Raw genomic sequence first — 20828 nt, forward strand, 5'->3', positions numbered from 1 at the left:
ACTCTCCTCATGACACTGTTTATGACATCAGCTGCCAAGTTTGTGACAGCCTAGATAATGTTACTTCATACATTTTATTTATTTGGTTTGAAACTTAATTCTACAAATAGCATTCTCCTTGGACCACTTAAGGAATCAATTAAAACATAAAAAATCAAAGCCCTTTAAATAAATGTTTTAAGCAAATAATGCAATATATGTTAAGAAAAAAAAAAAGAAGAAGAAGATAGCTGGAGGGGAAGAATGAAGGGGGGGAAATCGGAGGGGTAGACGAACCATGAGAGATGATGGACTCTGAAAAACAAACTGAGGGTTCTAGAGGGGAGGGGGGTTGGAGGATGGGTTAGCCTGGTGATGGGTATTGAGGAGGGCACGTTCTGCATGGAGCACTGGGTGTTATGCACAAACAATGAATCATGGAACACTACATCTAAAACTAATGATGTAATGTACGGGGATTAACATAACAATAAAAAAATTAAAAAAAAGATTCATGGGAGAAATGGAAAAAAAATAAAAAAATAAATGTTTTAAGGATTAAAAATACACTTTTAATGCAGTACTTCTGCAGTATACTGCCTACATTTATTTACATTTACAAGTCAGTGAAAAAGAATTTTTCTTACTAAGTTTAAATTATTCCATAGCCCTTTGATGTCTATTAAATAATGCAAGGGTGTCTGATATATGAAACTGATCTTTTTGTTGTTAAATGAAAAAATCAGAGATAATGTTGAAGGAAACACAAAATTATTTGTGTCCATGATCTGTTAGAGAAATATGTTTCTTTCAATGTAGAGAAATGCCTAGTATTGTTACTTATCTAAAAAATCAATCATTTTTTTAATTAAGGAAACATGGGCTGAGAACAGTAGAGACATAAAAGTCTTGGTATTTCATGAGCGTTGGATATCAGTTTTCCTGCATGCTCCCATTTGAGTCACAGTTCAGGAAGTTGGTCACCTTAGTCATTTAGCCATTTTGCAAAGACACAAGTTAATTTAATTTCAAAAGAATACATTGTATGTTTGGTTTAAATTATGACGCTGACATTCATATTTCACTGACCTTGGAGAATTTATACAGGTACTTTACAGATTCCAAAGTGACATCTATTGATTTTTTTAAAAGCTTAATGGAAGAGAATTTAAAGGCATAATTATTTCAAATGGTAAAAATCAAAATTGCCAACTGATTTTTATGAGGTCAGTGTTATAATTAGATTAGCTTAAGATTGAATCAGAACAATAAGAGTGTTCTTTAACTACTTGTCTAGATATGTAACCAATAATTACTTCGTTACATACACCAAAAGATTTGGAGCAATGAGAGATTAGATATGTGACCATGGATTTGTAGCCAACAGTAAATAGAGCATTGTAACATTTCACTCTAATTTTTAAAATTTCCCTTGTACCTAACAATTATGCCTGTAACTTTATAGTATAATATTAAAAATGCCTACTCTTTAATTTTAAATGGCTTTTTGTTACAAAATAAAATACAAATATACAGAATCACCCAAATCAAACGTATGGCTTCATGACTTATTATAATGACAACACTACCCACATTAAGAAATAGAATTTTGCTAGACAACTGAGAAGTCCCTCTACTGTGCCCTGTCCTGGTCACAACCTCTGTTTCTCCCCACAAATAACAGCTATTCTAACTTTTATAATCATCAGTTCCTTTCATTTTAAAAGTAGCTTTATCACTCAAAGATGCATCTATTGACATTATTATCAACTTTGCCAAATTTTTAAAATCAGGTTATGTCTTTAAGTCTCTTTTAACCTATAGGTTCCTCCACCATTTTTAGCATTTTCTTAAAGTTCATCTGTTAGAAGAACCCTGGCCATTTGATCTGTGGTTTTCTGCAATCTGAATTTTACTAACTTCTTAATCCTGGTACAATTCAACATGTTCTTCCGTCCTCTGTATTTTCCTGCAAATTATCCAGAAACTGGATAAAGCTCCTCTTTGGCATAACTAGAGGAGACATGTAATATCTGGCTGTTTCTCATGTTATCATCTTAACAGCCATTGATGCTTCATGACAAAATCTGTTAATTCATTGATAGTTGCAAAGTGGTGATATTTTACTTTAATGATTTCTTTTGTGCTTATTTGTTAGAATACTTTTGTTAAGAGACCCTTTCCCTCATGACCATTTGATTAGCCAGTAATACAGTTCCCATAAGAAACACGGGATGCATGCTTGATTTCTCTTCTTTACTAGTTCTCTAAGATAATGAATATGTTTCCTATTATCTTCGGAAGATAACCAATTCTTTCTTTAAACTTATTTGACATCTTTTAACCCATGGAAATTACTGTCATTTCCAAAGCTCAAATTGTTCCATCATTGGCTCTTGAGAGCTTCTTCACATTTATTTTCGGGTCATTTTGTTATGCCCCTGGTAATCTCTGGCAGCTTCCTTGGTATTGGGTAGCACAAGATGTTCCAAGTTTATGTTTTACATATCTTGCCCCAAACAAGGAATAAGACAATATTTTTTGAAAAAGCCCTTCTTTTACTGAGAAACGGTATTTCCAGATCGTAATCTGGACACTAAGGATGCTCATTGCTACACGGTTGGTCATTATTTCTAGCTGCTTTGAGTGTACAGTTAGTTCATATTGACACTTTGAATTCAGATTAGAGAATACCAAGACTTTAATTTAACCTTTTGTTATTATATCTTTATCTCTTCTTTTTCCATACCCACAATTTTGGTCTTCATTGATAAAAGTGATATTAGAATTAAAATATTCCATAATAACTTATTTGTTTTAAAACATTACACCCAGCAGTCTCAGGATAAAAATACCAATCCATCTACCAATATGAATACTGAAAACAAACAAAAAAAAATGCACATGCTTTCTCCATTCTCTCCCAAATTTTTAATAGTTGTACAAAATCCACATTGTCAGAGTATATACTTAATACGTAATATATTCTCCCCTTTCATGTGGCCTCAGGACAGGTAACTCTGTAGCTAATTCTCACCATCCATTCTTACGTGTAGGCATTTTGGTTTTTTGAAGCTCATTCTCTACCAGATTACTGGGCTCACATTTTCTTTCCTTCAGTATCTTAAATACAATACTTCATTTTTCTACTGGCATAAATCGCTGTTAAAATCTAATGATAATCTAAATTCCCCTTATAAGTCATGTGATCTGTTTTTCTAAATGCTCAAAGGACTTTTTTTCTTTTTCTTTAAAATACAATAAATTTGCTAGAATTTATCTTCAGGTAGTCAGACTGTCTGGCTAACTATTGTCAGATATGCAGTTCAGTATGTAATTTTTTATTATTATTTCAGGGAAGTTTTCTGGAATTACAATTTTTTGCATCTATTCTGTTCCCTTGCTTTTGTTTTCTTCTTTAGGGTCTTCTATTATCCATAGACAGTTGACCCTTGGACAACATGGGTTTGAACTGTGTAGAGCCACTTATATAGGGATTTTTTTCCCCCATAAATACAATACAGTGCTGTAAGTGTATTTTCTCTTCCTTACCATGTTCTTAATAACACTTTCTTTTCTCGAGCTTACTTGATTGTAAGACTACAGCTCATAATACATATCACATATAAAATATGTGTTAATTGGCTGTTTATATTATGGGCAAGGCTTCTGGTCAACAGTAGACTATTAGTAGTTAAGTTATGGGTGAGACAAAAGTTATACATGTATTTTTGACTGGCATGGAGGTGGGGGGGGGAGTAGGGGTTAGCACCCTTAACCCCTGCATCATTCAAGAGTCAACTTTGTTTCACCTTTTATCTATCTTCAGTATTTATCACTTTCCCTAAAATCCTGTTTTAAAAATCCCTTTCTTTTTGATTAAAAAATTTCCCTTTTTTTTCTTTTTACCTTCTGGTTCTCCTAAGGCATTATCTGTTGTTTTTGTTTCATCTTGTGTCTCTTCCGTTTTAGCCTTTATTTCTCAAAGTTTTTTAAAAAAAAACATGGACTCTGAGAAACAAACTGAGGGTTCTAGAGGGGAGGGGGTGGGGGGATGGGTTAGCCCGGTGATGGGTATTAAAGAGGGAACGTTCTGCATGGAGCACTGGGTGTTATACGCAAACAATGAATCATGGAACACTACATCAAAAACTAATGATGTAATGCATGGTGATTAACATAATATAATAAAATACAATTAAAAAAATAAATAAAAACATGTTTTTCCTTAATTCTGTATCTCATTATATTTTTAAAAAGTCAATTTTGAACATTTCCATTTTTCAGGTTATGAAAATAATCATCCATAGCACTCAATTACCAAAAAAATAATAAAAATACACTTATTAATACATATTTTTCATATTTCAAGGTAAAAAATTCTATTCAGTAACTACTTACAAATCTTAATTGATCAGCAGCTTCAGTGGGTTTTTTTTTTTTAAGATTTTATTTATTTATTTGTCAGAGAGAAAGAGAGAGAGAGCACACAAGCAGGGGGAGCGGCAGGCAGAGGGAGAAGCAGTCTCCCCACTGAGCAGGGAGCCTGATGTGGGACTTGATCCCAGGACCCTGGGATCATGACCTGAGCTGAAGGCAGACACTTAACCGACTGAGCCACCCAGGTATCCCTTCAGAAGTGGGTTTGCTGAACAAGCTTTCAATAATAATTTCCTCATTGTTTTTAAAAGTGACTTACTTCTTTTATCCCAGTATTTATAAATTTTGAATTCTATAGGCTCTGTGTAGATCCAGAGCACATAGGATCTACAGATTGTTTATTTATTCATTCATTCTTCAAACATTTTGCCAGGCCCTGTGCCAGGACATAGGAAGCAAAAATTAATAAAAACCATTTTTGCTCTCCAAGAACTTAAACAGGAAAGATTGAGCAAGTAACCAGTGATTATAATAGAATGTAATAGGTGTTTTGATAAAGCTGTCTTAGTATCAAAGGAACACATAGAAATTTGAGTAATGGGGCCAGGGCAGGAAGTGGGAAAACCAATAGGTGAGGGATCAATGGAGATACAGACATTTGCAAAATAATAACACTGCACTTTACAGTGGAAATTTCCCATACTCTTACACAATCACTATGTCATATGAAACACAACCCTGTGGTTCTGTTGTCTACGCTTTATATATGTAGAAACTCTGCTTCAGAAGAAAAGTTGACTGTCCAAGATCTTATGGTTGATAGTTTGCTCTGTTGGCACATTAAACCATTTTATTTTTATTTTTTTAAAAGATTTTATTTATTTGAGAGAGAGTGTGTGTCCACAAGTGGGGGGAGGGGCAGAGGAAGAAAGAGAGGGACAAGCAGACTCCCCACTGAGTGCGGAGTCATGTCAGGGACATGGGGCTCAATCATCCGCTTAACTGACTGAGCCACCCAGGTGCCCCTACACCGTTTTAGAAAGAATGGATGAATACTACTTTCTGCATATGATAATACTTAAACAGTATTAATCATTGATATGATAAATTCATCAGTGTATCAGAGAAGACACACATGAATAGTACAATAATAGTTCAAGGTCAAATGGATTTTTCTAAAATCAACTGACCAGTAATATATATCTCTATCTATTCTACAAGTCAGTGCAAGTAAATATCATTAACACTAGCTGCACCCTCTCATCCTGTCCCTTCCCCTGTCCAGCATCCACTGATAAGTTACCACTCTCCCAAACAGGGAGCCTTTCGTTACTGGCTTTGCATTTCCCCCTCTTTTTTTTTTTGTTTTACATGAGATTAAAGGAAAGAAAAGAATAAAATGTTTTTTTCCCCATTTTTGCAACTGCATGGTTACTTTTCAGAAAATAAGAAGGAACACTAAAATGCCTTAAATCATTTAAAATTTAACATTATTAGTGACAATCGTTAATACCATAATTGCTCCTGCCTTTTTCCATTTTTTTTTTAAGGTAAGTCTCTAAGGCAAAGACATTACCATAAGGGACTTATTTAGTATAACATAAAAAAAAAATGGAAGAAAAATGTAAATTGTTTTGATTTTAGTTTAACAGTTAGATATGTGCTTAGGGATTGAGTATTATTTGTCCCTTCTGAGGGGACAAATTTGGCTTCTGGTCATGCCTTAGATTGCTGATTTCAAGTACAGACATAACCTGCAGCATCAGTGGAACTTAAAGACAGAGTGAATCATAACATCTTATCTTAAAATGTCACTATCTTTTAGCTCTTAACAATGCTAAAGCAGTCCGGTATCCCCTCTATTGGATAAAGTGTTATTTTCAGAGAAAGAGGTATCTAGTGCAACATTTATTCATAAGATTGCGGGCAAATTTTCAGAAAAAAAAATTAACTTAATATGAAAGACATCAGGGCCAACTAGAAACAGCACTTGTTAATATATGAGTCTGAAGACAAGTGTAACTATTAACTTATGGACTCCATCAATGATCTGAAAGACTTTTGAGCTTTCCAAAAATTTCTGAATTACAAACTACTGCACCCAGCATTTTACTAATTGGAAATAGATCACTGCCTATTTTCTTGGACATCACTAGTAATTGCTGCCCGTAGAATTTGCTGGAGTTTGCAAAGCTGAACTTCAATTTCTATAACACCTGCCACAAATTCAGTAATCCTGTGTAATAATGCAATGAGAAAACATAACATATGACCATCATATTAGCAGCTGTATTATAGGAAATTATAGCGTAAAATTAGGAAATGATGTATGATATTAATACCTCTATATCTAAAAATAGAGTATATTTCTGTGCATAGTCTAACTAGTGCTCTTCATTATAATACTTGTGGTTTCATGTATTTGTTATATTGTGTCTGGGCCCCTGCACAATACTTCCTTCCTCATAAGAGTTCTCCTCTTTATTCAGCTCCTTCATCTGGCTAATTGACTAAGCCTTTAAGACTAGGATTAAAAATAATTTCCTCTTGGAAATTCCTAAATTCCTCTACTTTGTCCTTTTGATCACATGTATGCAGTGGCTACAAAAACTTCTAGCACATGAGAGTTCTCAATACAACCTTATTAAATAAATGAAAGGCCAGGTGCCCTTTCCCCAATAGCACCTTGGGCTCACCTATGTCAAGTAATATTTGCTCTACATTCGAATAACTTGTGTATCTGTCTTCTTAAGGTAAACTTTTTATGGTAGGGATGAGTTCTTGTTCACCTCTTTGTCTCCACACCTGGTGTAGTATGTGGAATGCAATAGGTGCTTAATACATACTTGTGGAATAAATAATGGGTGAAGTTTATGAGTCCCTGGGGTTTAGACATGCCTTGGCCATTCCTATCAAACTCCCTTTCTCCTACATATTCTTAAGAGGGTGCTGTGTTAGGATTATTGTTTAATTTCATTTGAAAAGGTGGAAAGAAAGAGCATTCTGGTGAAAGTAGGGTTCTCATAAAACTTTCTTTGGAAGAAATTCATACCAGAGCCCTCAGACATAAAATGTTTGCAAATAAATATATTCTATGTGAAAGTGCAAGTCTATATGCATTTTATCTAAGGATTTGTAAGAGGTGAAATAGAAAATACTGATTTAAGTAAGAGAAGCATGGGATCGTGAAAAATGGTATTGGATTTCAGGAGAATGTGGGCCTAGTCCAAGCTCTGTCTCTAGTATATTCTGTCTCACTAAGAGTATTTTCTTAAATGGAAAATAACTAGGGGAGCGACAAGAGTCTTCATCTCTAACAGCCGTAATCCCATGCCAAATGGTAAGCCGTAATCGTATCAGTTTTCTTTATTTTCTCTCTCTGAGTTTTTGCATTTGGATGATTTTGATTTACTTCCGGATGATTATCAAAATATTATGTTGTTGAATGACTTGATACTTAATATGCCAGTTCTTTAAAATTTAGACTAGGATGACGTAAATTGACAACTGTGTACTTTGAAAGGGATTTTATTTCATTAGCGCCCCCAGCAGGGGAAGGAGCGAAGGTCAGCATCAGCATTTCAGCAGTCCCGCCTTGGAAATGGGGAACCTGCGACGACATATTGAATGGAGCCACTTGATAGGAGCCATCTACTCCCACTCTAAGAATTAGAGATCCCGCATCTTGTTCTTTGTTTTGTGCACTTGGCCCTGTGCCAGATTTGTAATCCTCTCTGCAAAGTGTTTGTTTCCTCTGTATTTTCCTCCCAGATTGTTTTTACTTCATGCTCCTCATTCATCAGTGCCACCCAGGTCATTGATTTCTGAATGGCAGTTAGAGCCCAACTTCAGTCTATATGGCCTTTGAAACAAATGGTGTTGTGTGGGTTTCTCCTTTTCTGTGGTGCAGATATTGAAAAGTAGCTGGCACTGTGGGAAGAAGCAAGCCTGCCAAGAAGCCATATAGTGTACACAGTGCTTTGGTTATATCTGACCATCAAGAAAACCCTCAGTCATTACCAGGTCTTAGCATAAGACTGTAAGTGTCCAGACAAATTGGGAAAACCCTTGCACTCTAGGTCCAAGGAAACAAATAGCCCTCTTCAGTGAGTACCCAGGGGCTGCTCTGCAGGACCCCACTGTGAGCCCTCAGATGTTCAGAAGTCAGCCAGGCAGGCCTCCGACGCTGGCCCCTCCAGAAAGCAGATCCGTACCAGCGAGCCATTTGCCACCTTGTCTTCTAACCCCTAGCAACTCACGTGAAGTGGGGGGCAAGGGAGGCCATTAGTACACAAAAGACTGGTTCTGTCACAGGGAAGAGCCAAACCAGAAGAGCCCACAGCATTCTTTCTAGACTAATTGTCCAAATAAAGGGAGATAGTATAGCAAGTTCAACTAGAAAAAGCAGTTTATCTGAAGAAAATTTCCAGCCTTCTCCATATGCTTTGAGTTAAATTCCTCCCAGTTTGGAAGTTTTATATGGATTTGATTTTTCCTAATAGTTTATATTTTAGTTTAAGTAAATATAACTGTCCTATCTCTTTGACTGTCTTATCTACTGAAAAGCCCACAAGCTTGGAAGCATTTGGAAATATTTAAATTATAGCATATGAATTTTTCACCAGTGGAAACCATAATTTGGAAAAAAATATTTTATATCTGTGATTTCTAAGCATTTAGGGAAACCAGCACTTTATTTCTGGCTTAATTTTTGGTTTGAAATGAGCATGCTTTTTGATCAACCCTCTCAAAGTGCTTTGGAGTATACATCACAATTTTTAAAAAATAAAGTACATTTAATTTTTTTTTAATGTTTTAAACTTCTCATTTTAGTGAGATAGAGGAATGTCAGAGTTGAATCCGGTCCCAGGGGAGCTTTGCCTATACCTAGCCACTTGAAGTTAAGCACTTCCCTAAGCCCCTCTGGATTTAAGGTCTTTATATATCAGATTGGTTTGAGGATGTCTTGCCTTCAAGTTGTAGTGAAAAACCAATCAAATGAGATAATATATGGAGGGTTTTTGAAATGTAAAAAAGGAATGTCCTTGAAAAATTAGGAACAAATGTAAGCTTTATTCACACTTATTTAGTTATCTTTTAAACACACATGTTCTCCTAGAATTTATCATTTCATGGTATCTCAGAATTTCCAAATGTCTCTGACCACATAGTATAAAAATATAACTTATTCAAACTAACGAGTTGTTTGACAATTTTGACCGCCAATGTTTAGATGAATTTGGGATATATGTTTAATTTCATATTAAATTTCTATGAATTAAATCTCAATGATTACTAGTGAACAGTGAAAGTCTAGTGAAAAACACAAATAATGGAGAATTTACTAATAACGTACAAGCGAGGTGAGAAAGACTTCATATAAACATTGGGAAAAGGACAGGCTAATGATCTGTACTCTCCCCATAAAATATTTTTAAGTCCATATGTTAGATCTTTATACAGATTTATAGACTACAGAATGAGTGACTTTTTTCTTAATTTAACTTTAAGAACATATTTATAAACCTAGTAACAGAAAATTTTATGCATCTCCTTTAGCATTCTGTCCTAAGATTTAGTTAACTATTCTTTTCTTAAAAATTTTTTTTGAAATATTTTATTTATTTTTGACAGAGAAAGAGTGTCCAAGCAGGGGAAGCAGCAGGCAGAGGGAGAGTGAGAAGTAGGCTCCCTGCTGAGCAGGGAGCCTGATGTGGGGCTTGATCCCAGGACCCTGGGGTCATGACCTGAGCTGAAGGTGATGCTTAACTGTCTGAGCCACCCAGGAGCCCCTTAGTTAACTATTCTAAGTAGTTATTCGTTTATGTGACTTAAAATCCACTTAAGAGAAATATTGTTGCCTTGAAAAAATTTTCTTCAGAGGAGAAAGTTGCCAAACTGACCATCCCATAAATATCAACTGTGATGGTGGGAGAACAGTAAGGATTTGGTGTTCCCAGGTTTCACTACTCTCCATGATTCATCTTCCATCGTTCTTTCTTTCTCCTTCCTCTGACTTTTTCAACTTCTCTTCCTCTTTGCCTCTAGGGAGAAGCCTCCAGTGGAGGACAGTCACTGAAAAACTACATGGAAGAAGTGAGTTTTAAGGTAGCCTTGTAACATAGTCTGAAATCAGATATAGGATGAATATTCACTTGGGCTTTCACCATCCACTGTAGGGTTTCCAGTCTATACCCATTCACTGGTTATGCCCACAAAAACAAGATAATAAATAATATGTTATCAAAATGGTTTTTGTTCCTCGTTGATAGAGGCATACCTTATAACAACGCAGTCATCCTGAAAATGAAGGCGAAATTGCACAAACCTAGGGCTATTTATTTTCACTCACAAACATTTGTTGATATCCCAATAAATGAGAAACATGTGCACAAAATAATAAGACATGATCATTTCTCTTATGGAAAGAACAATCTGTATCAAATTGGCTTTCATTCATGTGATAAATGCTCATCAAGGACATTACTTGTGCAGGCCATTAAGCAAAGTGCTGTCTTGACAAATAAAATATATGGTAGATTTTTGTTGGAAAACCGTTTAGACGTCTGGATTTATTTTGGAGATATTCAAGGGTGCTCCGTGTCACAGGATGTGTCTTTGGACTGTCTGCAAATGGTATTTGGGAACTCTCAGATAAATCTGTGGATAGAATCCATAAGACTTGATCTGAAGCCAAACCACAGTGGTCACTAAATTAGCTATCTGAATCTGTTGTAGGTGAAGGGAGCTGGGAAATAGTTTGGTGATGATGTCATGGAAGTACCAGATATTTGGTTTGAATATTGCTCCTCAGAAAGATAGAATCTCGTTCTCTAAATATTTCCTTCTTGCATGCATGCATCCATTCAAAACCCAGTTTGAGGGGTGCCTGGGTGGCTCAGTCATTCAGCATCTGCCTTCGGCTCAGGTCATGATCCCAGGGTCCTGGGATCGAGCCCCGCATCGGGCTCCCTGCTCGGCGGGAAGCCTGCTTCTCCCTCTTCCACTCCCCCTGCTTGTGTTCCCTCTCTAGCTGTGTGTCTCTCTGTCAAACAAATAAATAAAATCTTTAAAAAACAAAAACAAAACCCAGTTTGAGTGGCCTACTGAATGTGCCACTGAAAATTTATTCAGAACGGAGTACCCATACTTAAACTCACACTTGCTTCCAGATACCACCTAGAAAGGAAAATCAGAGTGCCTAGCACCCCTTTAAGTCTCAAACATCTTCAGTTTGCATGTTTGGAGGTGGTTGAAGTTTTGCCAAAGGCACATGGAGAAGAGATAATGAAAGGAAATAACCAGGTTGATTGTCTGGGTTCAGGTTAGAAAAATCAAAATATATGGTGTAAAAAAATTGGAGGGTTAGAGCACCAACTTTAAATTTCAGTTTAATGAATTTGATGCAGAGATTGAGTAGGATACATTAAAGCAATTAATGTTGCCAAAGGGAGGCAGACACTGTTTTCAATGTGTACGCCAGCAGAATTTCTCTTTAGGATTCTGTGGTCGCTGACGCGCTTGGCTCAGCATTCCTCTGCAGGGAGCCAGATGCAGGGCTCGAACTCAGGACCCTGGGATCATGACCTGAGCAGAAGGCAGACCCTTAACCAACTGAGCCACCCAGGCACCCCGGAACTTTTAAAATAAATCTTATTTTAAATTTGTAGTTCTTATCCAGGAAAAAGATCCTTATTTTCTCCATTATTATGAATGTGCAATCTAAACATACATGTTTTACACAATTGTGAATGCTTAATTGAGAACAGGGGTGAGAATTTGTGCCTTTGCATTCGAGGTTCTGGCAGGGCGTTGCTCCTCAATGTGGTCCTCTGATAAGCAACAGGGACAACACCTAGGGGCTTGGAAGAAATGCAAAATCACACCAGATCCAAGGAATCAAAATCTGTATTCTAACAAGATGCCTGTGTAATTCAAAGTACCCTGAAGTTCGAGAAGCACTGCCCTAAAGTGTTCTTTCAATGTTATTTCTAGAGAGTAACTACATATATCATGAAAAACCCCCCAATTTTTATAATACAGGTAAAGAGGAAAATTCTGTTAATAAATTTGAGTTTTATTTATTCATTTACTCTCAAGAACAAAAGTTTTGGTTGATTAGGGATATAAAATCTCTCTAGCTTGTGAGATTCATCACTGACTTTCAGTTTAAAATTACAAGTATGTGTGAACTGCCCATAAACATTTTTGGGGGGTTCAGTATCACATAGGGTTTTTATCTAATATTGCTTGATGTTTAGATTTTAGCTCTTTTTTTAAACCAACAAATGATCATTCTTTACAATAAAACTATAAATATGACCTTAATTAGTGAACTATTAACTCATTACTAGTTGGATTCTTTTTGTAGACATTAATCCATTTGGTCTTTAGGAAATATATACTCAAATTCTTCTCCACTGAAAACATGTTGAGAGTGTGAGCCATAAAATAATAGTTGCTTTTTTTCCCCACTTGTGCTTTTATTTCACTTTTGCTCTCTTTCTGCATGTTAGTTAAATCAGCAAACAATAAGGAACAATATTTATAAATGTTAGAAGCATTGAAGTTCAAACTGTGCTAGCAAACATTTGCTTTTATTTAGTATACACTAAAACTCAAATAAACCATAGTGTTTACATTTTTAATATATTTAACATTTCTTGTTAAAGTTTGGGCAACTCTTTGCAGATCAAAGTCTGGATTTTTTTAAATTCAGTCTTATAATTAGACAGAATTATAACCACAGGACATTAGACAATATTGTTTAGACCTAAATTGAAACTAGAGACAACAGAGTCTCCTCTACAAAAGCTAAAATGGAATTTTCATTCTATATTTTCTGGTTTTTAATGTATTATTTTTCTAGAATAGGATTTGTATTTTTTTTAAAGATTTTATTTATTTATTTGAGAGAGAGAGTGAGAGAGAGCACGAGTGGGGTGAGGGGCAAAGGGAGAAGCAGACTCCCTGCTAAGCAGCGAGCCCAATGCAGGGCTTGATCCCGGGATCCTGGGATCATGACCTGAGCCGAAGGCAGACACTTAACTGATTGAGCCACCCAGGCGCCCCAGGATAGGATTTGTATTTTTGACCAAATAAAAGATGAGATATTTTATAATAGTCTACTTTTACTAATCTTCAAAATCATTCTTAGAGTTAAATTTTTTATTTTTTTATTTTTATTTTTTTTTAAGATTTTATTTATTTGACAGGAGAGAGCACAAGCAGGGGGAGCAGCAGAGGTAGAGGGAGAAGCGGGCTCCCCACTGGGCAGGGAGCCCGATGCGGGGCTCGATCCCAGGACCCTGGGATCATGACCTGAGCTGAAGGCAGACGCTTAACCATCTGAGCCACCCAGGTGCCCCTACAGTTAAATTTTTTAAAAGAAAGTATGTGTTCTTCACTTGAAAGACATTTGATAACTCAGGTAGGCATTATAATTTCATATTGCAGAGATTTCAGTTTTGAAATAATACTAACATTTATTCAAAAAACACATATAATTTGAAGGAACTCCTCAAAATCAAGTGCCTCCAGAACTTGCTTGTCACACCTTTTGTAGAGAAGCTAATCCATTTAACGTATCACATTTTCCAGATGACTAATCAGAAGGCAGCACGCCACACTGGCTAAAAATCCCCTCATCGTGAGAAATTTATTAATTTAAATATGTATTTATCAGAAAAGTATCGTCAACTTCAATGGTTGAGAAGCTATAAAGAACTAAAGACTCAACTTAATGATTTTTTGAAACTTTCTAAAGAGCAGTTGCGCAAAACTTGAGGAAGTTAGCTGGTGAAGGCTGGAGGCAACATACACGGGAGTGTGAACTAACTCAAGGTGTCAAGAGGCAGCTTCGCAATCTCTAAGGGTGTCAGACGGGAAGAAAAGCATGCTAAGTGGGCAGGCCTTTTCCAAATCTGTTGAGGTGGGTTTTGCCAGCTGTACCATCTGAACGGGAAAAGGGATCGATTCTATGCAACAAAATCTCTTCAAACCACTTCTCATGCCAGTCTTGGCCCGTCTTGTTTCTCCTGTGTTGTATTATTTGTGTGATCACGACTGTTGTGAAGTTCCTCCCAACTCTACTTCTGTGGAAAGTGCAGGACATCGTCCTGTAATAAATAAGACATGGTCAACTTTTTTATCATGCACAGGGATTTACTTTTCAAAAATTGATATTACTATTTAATTATATGGTTTTATTCACTTAAGAAACCAGGAAACAAGGAATTTTGTCAAGAAAACCCTGTTTTGTCTTTGACATTCCTCAAGAACTAATACATGATGTTAAAGGATAACAGTGTTTTAAAAAGTTATAATCATGGCTCTTATACAGATATAAAATGAACATATATCAAAGATTTATTGAACTCACTAGTTAGTAAGGGAACCAGTAAAGTATTACAACCAGTTCAAGGGAAACCTTGAACCCTCCTTTAAGTAAGGAATGCTGAAATGAAGTTATAAAGAGAGGCAAAAATTGGTAAAACTGACCAATATCCATAGGGTAATAATCAGTTACATTCAAATGGATACAATGTATGGACTGGAATCGTTTGCACTACTATCAATGTCTAAGAATTACATAGTTACTAAACAGCTCAAAGTCAGTGAAAGACCTAGAGCCTCCACAGAATCAGGTAACGAGAAGGATATACTAGAAAAATGTATTGTTTTTCATTGTCTATACCCATAATCTTTCATCCATTTCAAAGTCTTACAATTTTATCCCACAATTTCCTTGGAGAGAAAAGTCACCAAATGGAATGAATTAGGACATAAAGTGGAGTGTAATCCCCTTGTGCAGTATAGTATAGCAAATTTCTCAGATAAATTTATTTTAGCACCTTGCATTTATTTTGTAATATTTTTCACAATCTACCATTTATTTCTGACTTTGTTATTGCTTTTTCTCTTTTCTTTTCCCAAACCCTGTTAATTCAAACTTACAGCTTCTTAAACTTATTACTTCCCTCGTCTTATGATTTAATTGCCCTTTTACAATTCCCAAAAGAATTGGGCTGTAGAAGTATAATTTACTAAAAATTTATGGATTTCGGTCTGATAATACAAGGAATTTCATTAACAAATACAAAAAGGTATTTTCAAACTTTACAGCCATACCTCAGAGATATTGTGGCTTTGGTTCCAGACCACTACAATAAAGTGAACCAATGAATTTTTTGGTTTCACAGTGCATATAAAAATTATGTTTATACTACATTGTAGTCTATTAAATATGCAATAGCATTATGTCTAATAAATGTATATACTTTAATTTAAAAATACTTTATTGCTAAAAAATGCTAACCATCATCTGAGCTTTCAGCAAGTCATAGTCACTGACCACGGAGCTCCATAACAAATATAATAATCATGAAAAAGTTTGAAATATTGAGAGAATTAACAAAATGTGACACAGAGACATGAAGTGAGCAAGGGCTGTTGGGAAAATGGCATCGATAGATATGCTAAAGGCAGGGCTGCCACAAACCTTCAATTTGTAAAAAAAAAAAAAATACAGTATCTGAAGCGTGATAAACTGAGGTATGCCCGTATTAATTTAAGTGTGTAAGTTATATATGGAGAAATTCATTTTAATGGAAATAGAGGCTTAATTCTTTGTCAGTAGAAGCAGTCTATTAAATGTATCTGAAGAGGAGGGTAATTTTGTTTTGCTTTACATGCAACATGCTTCAGGGATTTTTATTTTGTAGGGATCCTATGGTTATAGAAGTAAAATGAAAGTGATTAATCTTTTTTGAAAGATAGAAGCTGATGTTTTGTGCATTATTTTCGTATTTAACCAAAAGGAGAGGAATATCTTTTACCTCCAAATTGAAGTATCCAATGGTGAAAGTTTAAGCAGAGGAGGATTTTTTTTCTCTAAACAAACTGAACTTCCATGACCACAGATGACATAAATCACTGATTGATTGCATTTAGAGAATCCAAAAATAGGCTATCCATGTGGAATAACAATACTGCTGAAGTTTATAAAGCACTTATTCTGTTGGCAGATAAAATGATATGTTGATATAGGGCTAGCAACTGTTTTCTATGTGATGCATGTCACTATTTATCACCACTCCTAGTCCCTGGATGTTTACATACTTACGGTGAAAGTGTTTTAGAAAAAGGATGAGTGGCATTTCTTCTAAAAGCAACCCAAGAGCTTGCTCTTGGGCATATGAAACAGTTTGTACTAGGCTCAGACTTAGTTTAATATTCCTGTAGAAAAATTTTTCAATAAGTTGGCAAAGATGAACATGTTGACTCTTTTTTTTTATTTTTTAAGATTTTATTCATTTATTTGAAAGAGAGAGACACAGCGAGAGAGGGAACACAAGCAGGAGGAGTGGGAGAGGGAGAAGCAGGCTTCCCTCAGAGCAGGGAGCCTGATGCAGGGCTTGATCCCAGGACCCTGGGACCATGACCGGAGCTGAAGGCAGATGCCCAACGACTGAGCCACCCAGGTGCCCCTAGCTCTTGTTTTTAAAAATGTTCAAGATTTCAGCTTCTTGAGCCCATCAAAAAGTATTATGGGCTCAAGTATGAACATACATTGTATTGCCTGTCAGCATCGATGAAGCAAACAGGTGCATTATATTACCAATTGTATTTAAGGGAAAACCAAATAAAGCATTTAAATGATCTATTAACAGTAATATTTGTACTATCTCTACAATTCCAACAACTCAGCATTTTAAAGTTCTTCCCAAACTACATGTTTTACTGAGCTAATATTCCATTTGTACTTTACATAATTTGCAATAAACAAAAGAATAACTGAATGCTTATTATCTGTTCAGGAGTAAAGCCATTAAAACCGGAAACCAGTCAGTAGGATTGCTTAGTATTCTGAACTACTGTGGGAAAAAGTAACACCAGTGACTTATTAGCTATATCTTTTCTTATAAAAACAGGTTTTAGTATTTGGGCCCAAAAAGTAAATAACCAAAATACTTTTTTAATTAAAAGCATTTTTTCATGGTTACTTTAAAATTTTATGTTTTAAATGAGTAAAATTTAGCCATTTTGATTTTAACTTACAAAACTAAAAAGGCTATTTTTCATAGTTCTTTTTTAAACACCAGAGATCATGTGTTCTATTTTTAGTAGATTGAAAGAAGGCGATTTTCTTCTCTGTTACACAAAAATTTTTGAAATTATATTTCTGCTGTCCTCTATACTGCTATGGAGTTTTACATCCAAGACTTTTTTTTTTTTTTGCATTTATGCTGTTTCTTTAGTCATGGACCTGCAAGACCAAATCCAATAATTGATAAATCTGAGAAAAAAATAAGTTAAATTCTAAAAATAAACAGATTTATATGTAAAGTGTGTATGCCAAGATTGACTCTATTTTTTCTTGGCTAACTTTCTCTGCAATCGCCCATCTAGTGGCTCTCACATTCTACTGGCTGTCTAAAGAATCTAGACCTAGAATTTGCCACTTGTGATATACTAGAGATCATCTTATCCAGTACGTTCACCCACTCCATTCCATCCCAAGAGGAGAAGTGACATGCCCTAAATTAACCATAGTAAAACAAAACAAAAAACAAAACAAAAAAACCTGTGACTCTTGACCCCTCAGGCAAGGACTTTTCACTGCAAAGCCCATCTCTCATGACAGCAATATAAGTTTTTGGCTTTGTTTTTATCTTTTCTAGTTTTATTGACAAGTAATTGACATACATCACTGTATAAGTTTAAGATGGTTTGATTTACATATATTATGAAATGATTACCACAACAGGTTTAGTTAACATCCATTGCCTCAGATAGATACAATTAAAACAAAAAATGTTCTCCTTGTGATGAGAACTCTTAGGATGTACTCTCTGGAATTTAAGTTTTAATCTGATTGACAGATTATTTTTGAGTTGCTGGTGCTAAAAAAAAAAAAAGATGAAAAAAGATGTACTTTTATTTTAAAATTGTATAAATTGTGCTAGCTTCGGCCACTGATAGATTTTTCAGTTGGTTCCTTTAACCCTTTGATATATCCCTCATTATGTGTGAGTGTGTGTGTGTGTGTGAGGGTTTGTGTGTGTGAGTGTGTGTGTGTGAGAGAGAGAGTTTGTATGTGTGTGTGTGAGAGAGTTTGTGTGTATGAGTGTGTGTGTGTGTGCATGCATATGTGAACACTTGCTTTCTGGCACTATAAGATGCTTCAGGCTTATCTTGTATCTTTCCTGCCTCAGTCCTAGAATCAGTCATTTCTTCAAGAGTTCTGGTTCTTTCATTGGAGAATGGTATTAGGAATCAAGACCTGGGTGATAGTTGTGTTCATTGCTATTGGGATGTCATTGCTTTTAAGCCCTCTCAGCTGCCAGAGCAGAGAGATGTATTTGTATATAGTAACCCATGTATATACAAATATCCCTAAATATTTCTTTATGTAGCCTTCTGTATATATAGTAAGCTAAACATGAGTTCATACTGATGTCTCCAATTCTAGTACATTATATGTGAATCAGTCTAGCCGTGCTTTCTATTAACTCCCACTTCAACAGTGAAATATTTGGCTCCTGGCATCTGTCATCCATTTACTTCATTGTTTAATTCCAGAATATATGTATAGTAGTTTCAGAATTGTAAACATGTATGTACATAGGGAACAACTTTATCAATTAGTATACAGTATTTGTGCGCAGTTCCTTTTGGTTTTGGTTTTAGAGACTCCACTCATTTTCAAAGTGACTTAGGTTAGAACCTTACTCCCCCACCGTCTTCAGCTACATTTCATACATTTGTAATGTATCTAGATTCTTTTTTAGTATTTTGCCTTCCATCTTCAGATCCCCCAATCTTCTAATCGATTTTTTTCATTTTTATACAGTAAGTTTTACCCTGTTGTGTGAAGTTCTATAGGTTTTGACAAATGCTAGTGTTTTGTATTTACCATTATAATATAAAATTGTTTCACTTCCCTAAAATATCCCCTCTGATTCACCTATTCAACCCCCTTTTCCCCTCCAAAACTCCTAAAAAGTTGTAATTTTTTGAAACTCTAGATCAGGATTAAACATCTCCAGTGGTAATTGTCACAATCAAGAGGTCGCAAATAGGATGTTACTCTCATACAGGAATAATTTTAAGCAAAGTGGGCATTTAATACTTGGTGATATCATCTTTCTTAGAAATCAGGAGTTGTGGGCCCTTATTTTTATCTTGTCAGCATTTGTCTGAACAAAATACCTCAGGTTGGAGAAAAAGATTATTGAAAGAGGGGGAAGATGATGGATGAATTTGAGAAGTCAAGAGTAAATTGACAGGTCATAGTGATTTTGTTTGAAAATTTTGAAATATATTTGAAAAGATTTTCTTACATCATGGCTCAATAAATTTCAAATTTAGAGGTGACAAAAGTTATCCATGCCCTTAGGGACTTTCCACATTATCTTTGAAGCAGGAGAATATGAAAGGGCAATTACTATGCAGTAATTATTACGTTGGCACAATAGGCACATAGAGGAATAGAGGAGTAGTTCTGTCTTCCCCGAGGAAGGCTTTCATTGGAGATGACATCTAAGCCTTGGGAGATATGTTAATGTTTGAGACAGATAAATAAATGAAGGCAGGAAGTATAATATGTGAAAACATCTTGGCATATCAGACAGAATAACCAACTTGAGGAGCTACCAGTTAACTGTAGCTGGAGTGGAAGTGTTAGTTGAGGTGGGATGGAGATGGAAGTGGTGGTATATTGGGGTAGACAAGTATGGATCATGAGGGGCCTTGAGTTTAGATTTTATCCTGAGAATTATGAAGCCACTGGAAGATTATGAAAAGGTAATGAGTACATTATATGGCATCTTCAAAAGCCCACTCTGCCAGGAAACTGGTGGGGAGAATTAGGAAGGAACTTGACCCTAGAAAACATCATAGATGGCTATTACTGCAGTCAGGGTGGGAGATGATGAGGGTCTGCTTTAGGGCAATGACAGAAAGCATAGAGCAAGAAGGAAGTATGAGAAATATCTTAACAAAAATAAAGAAGTGAGAAGAGGAAGAAGTCAGTGAAGTAAGTAATACTGAAAGGTAAAGTTGAGAATGTTCTCTAAATCCTACTAATCTTTATTCTCATTAAAAGGAGTTTGAAACTTCAATGGCAAACAGGCACATTTTGTGCAATTTTATACTGAATGTTTCATTGTTATATTTCTAAGAATGCTTGCCAAGATTTCCATAAAAATATTAATTCAGGAAGGAACAGAGTCTAGATATTTCCTCTTATTAAAACATTAAATCATATTTAAAAGTGAATATAAAAAATGAGTTCAGAGTTTATGGCATGACTGACTTGAAAATGAATTTAAACTTAGAACTCTTCTCTGTTGTGAGGAAATTCTTCTTCTCCTTCTCCTTCTCCGTCTCCGTCTCCGTCTCCGTCTCCGTCTCCGTCTCCTTCTCCTTCTCCTTCTCCTTCTCCTTCTCCTTCTCCTTCTCCTTCT

General features: G+C 35.6%; 1 protein-coding gene across 1 annotated transcript in view; it reads left to right on the top strand.

The window, feature by feature from the left end:
• The window catches only part of CUNH8orf34 (chromosome unknown C8orf34 homolog), a 370508-nt gene that overhangs the window by 326763 nt on the left and 22917 nt on the right, over positions 1 to 20828 (top strand). Inside the window, exon 11 of the mRNA XM_035011295.1 lies at positions 10408 to 10455. Coding sequence (XP_034867186.1) covers positions 10408 to 10455 — 48 coding nt within the window. The remainder of the gene's footprint in view (positions 1 to 10407; positions 10456 to 20828) is intronic.

The sequence above is a fragment of the Mirounga leonina genome, unplaced genomic scaffold (assembly GCF_011800145.1).
Source record: "Mirounga leonina isolate KUSES-001 unplaced genomic scaffold, KU_Mleo_1.0 Mir_165, whole genome shotgun sequence".
In the NCBI taxonomy this organism is placed as follows: domain Eukaryota; kingdom Metazoa; phylum Chordata; class Mammalia; order Carnivora; family Phocidae; genus Mirounga; species Mirounga leonina.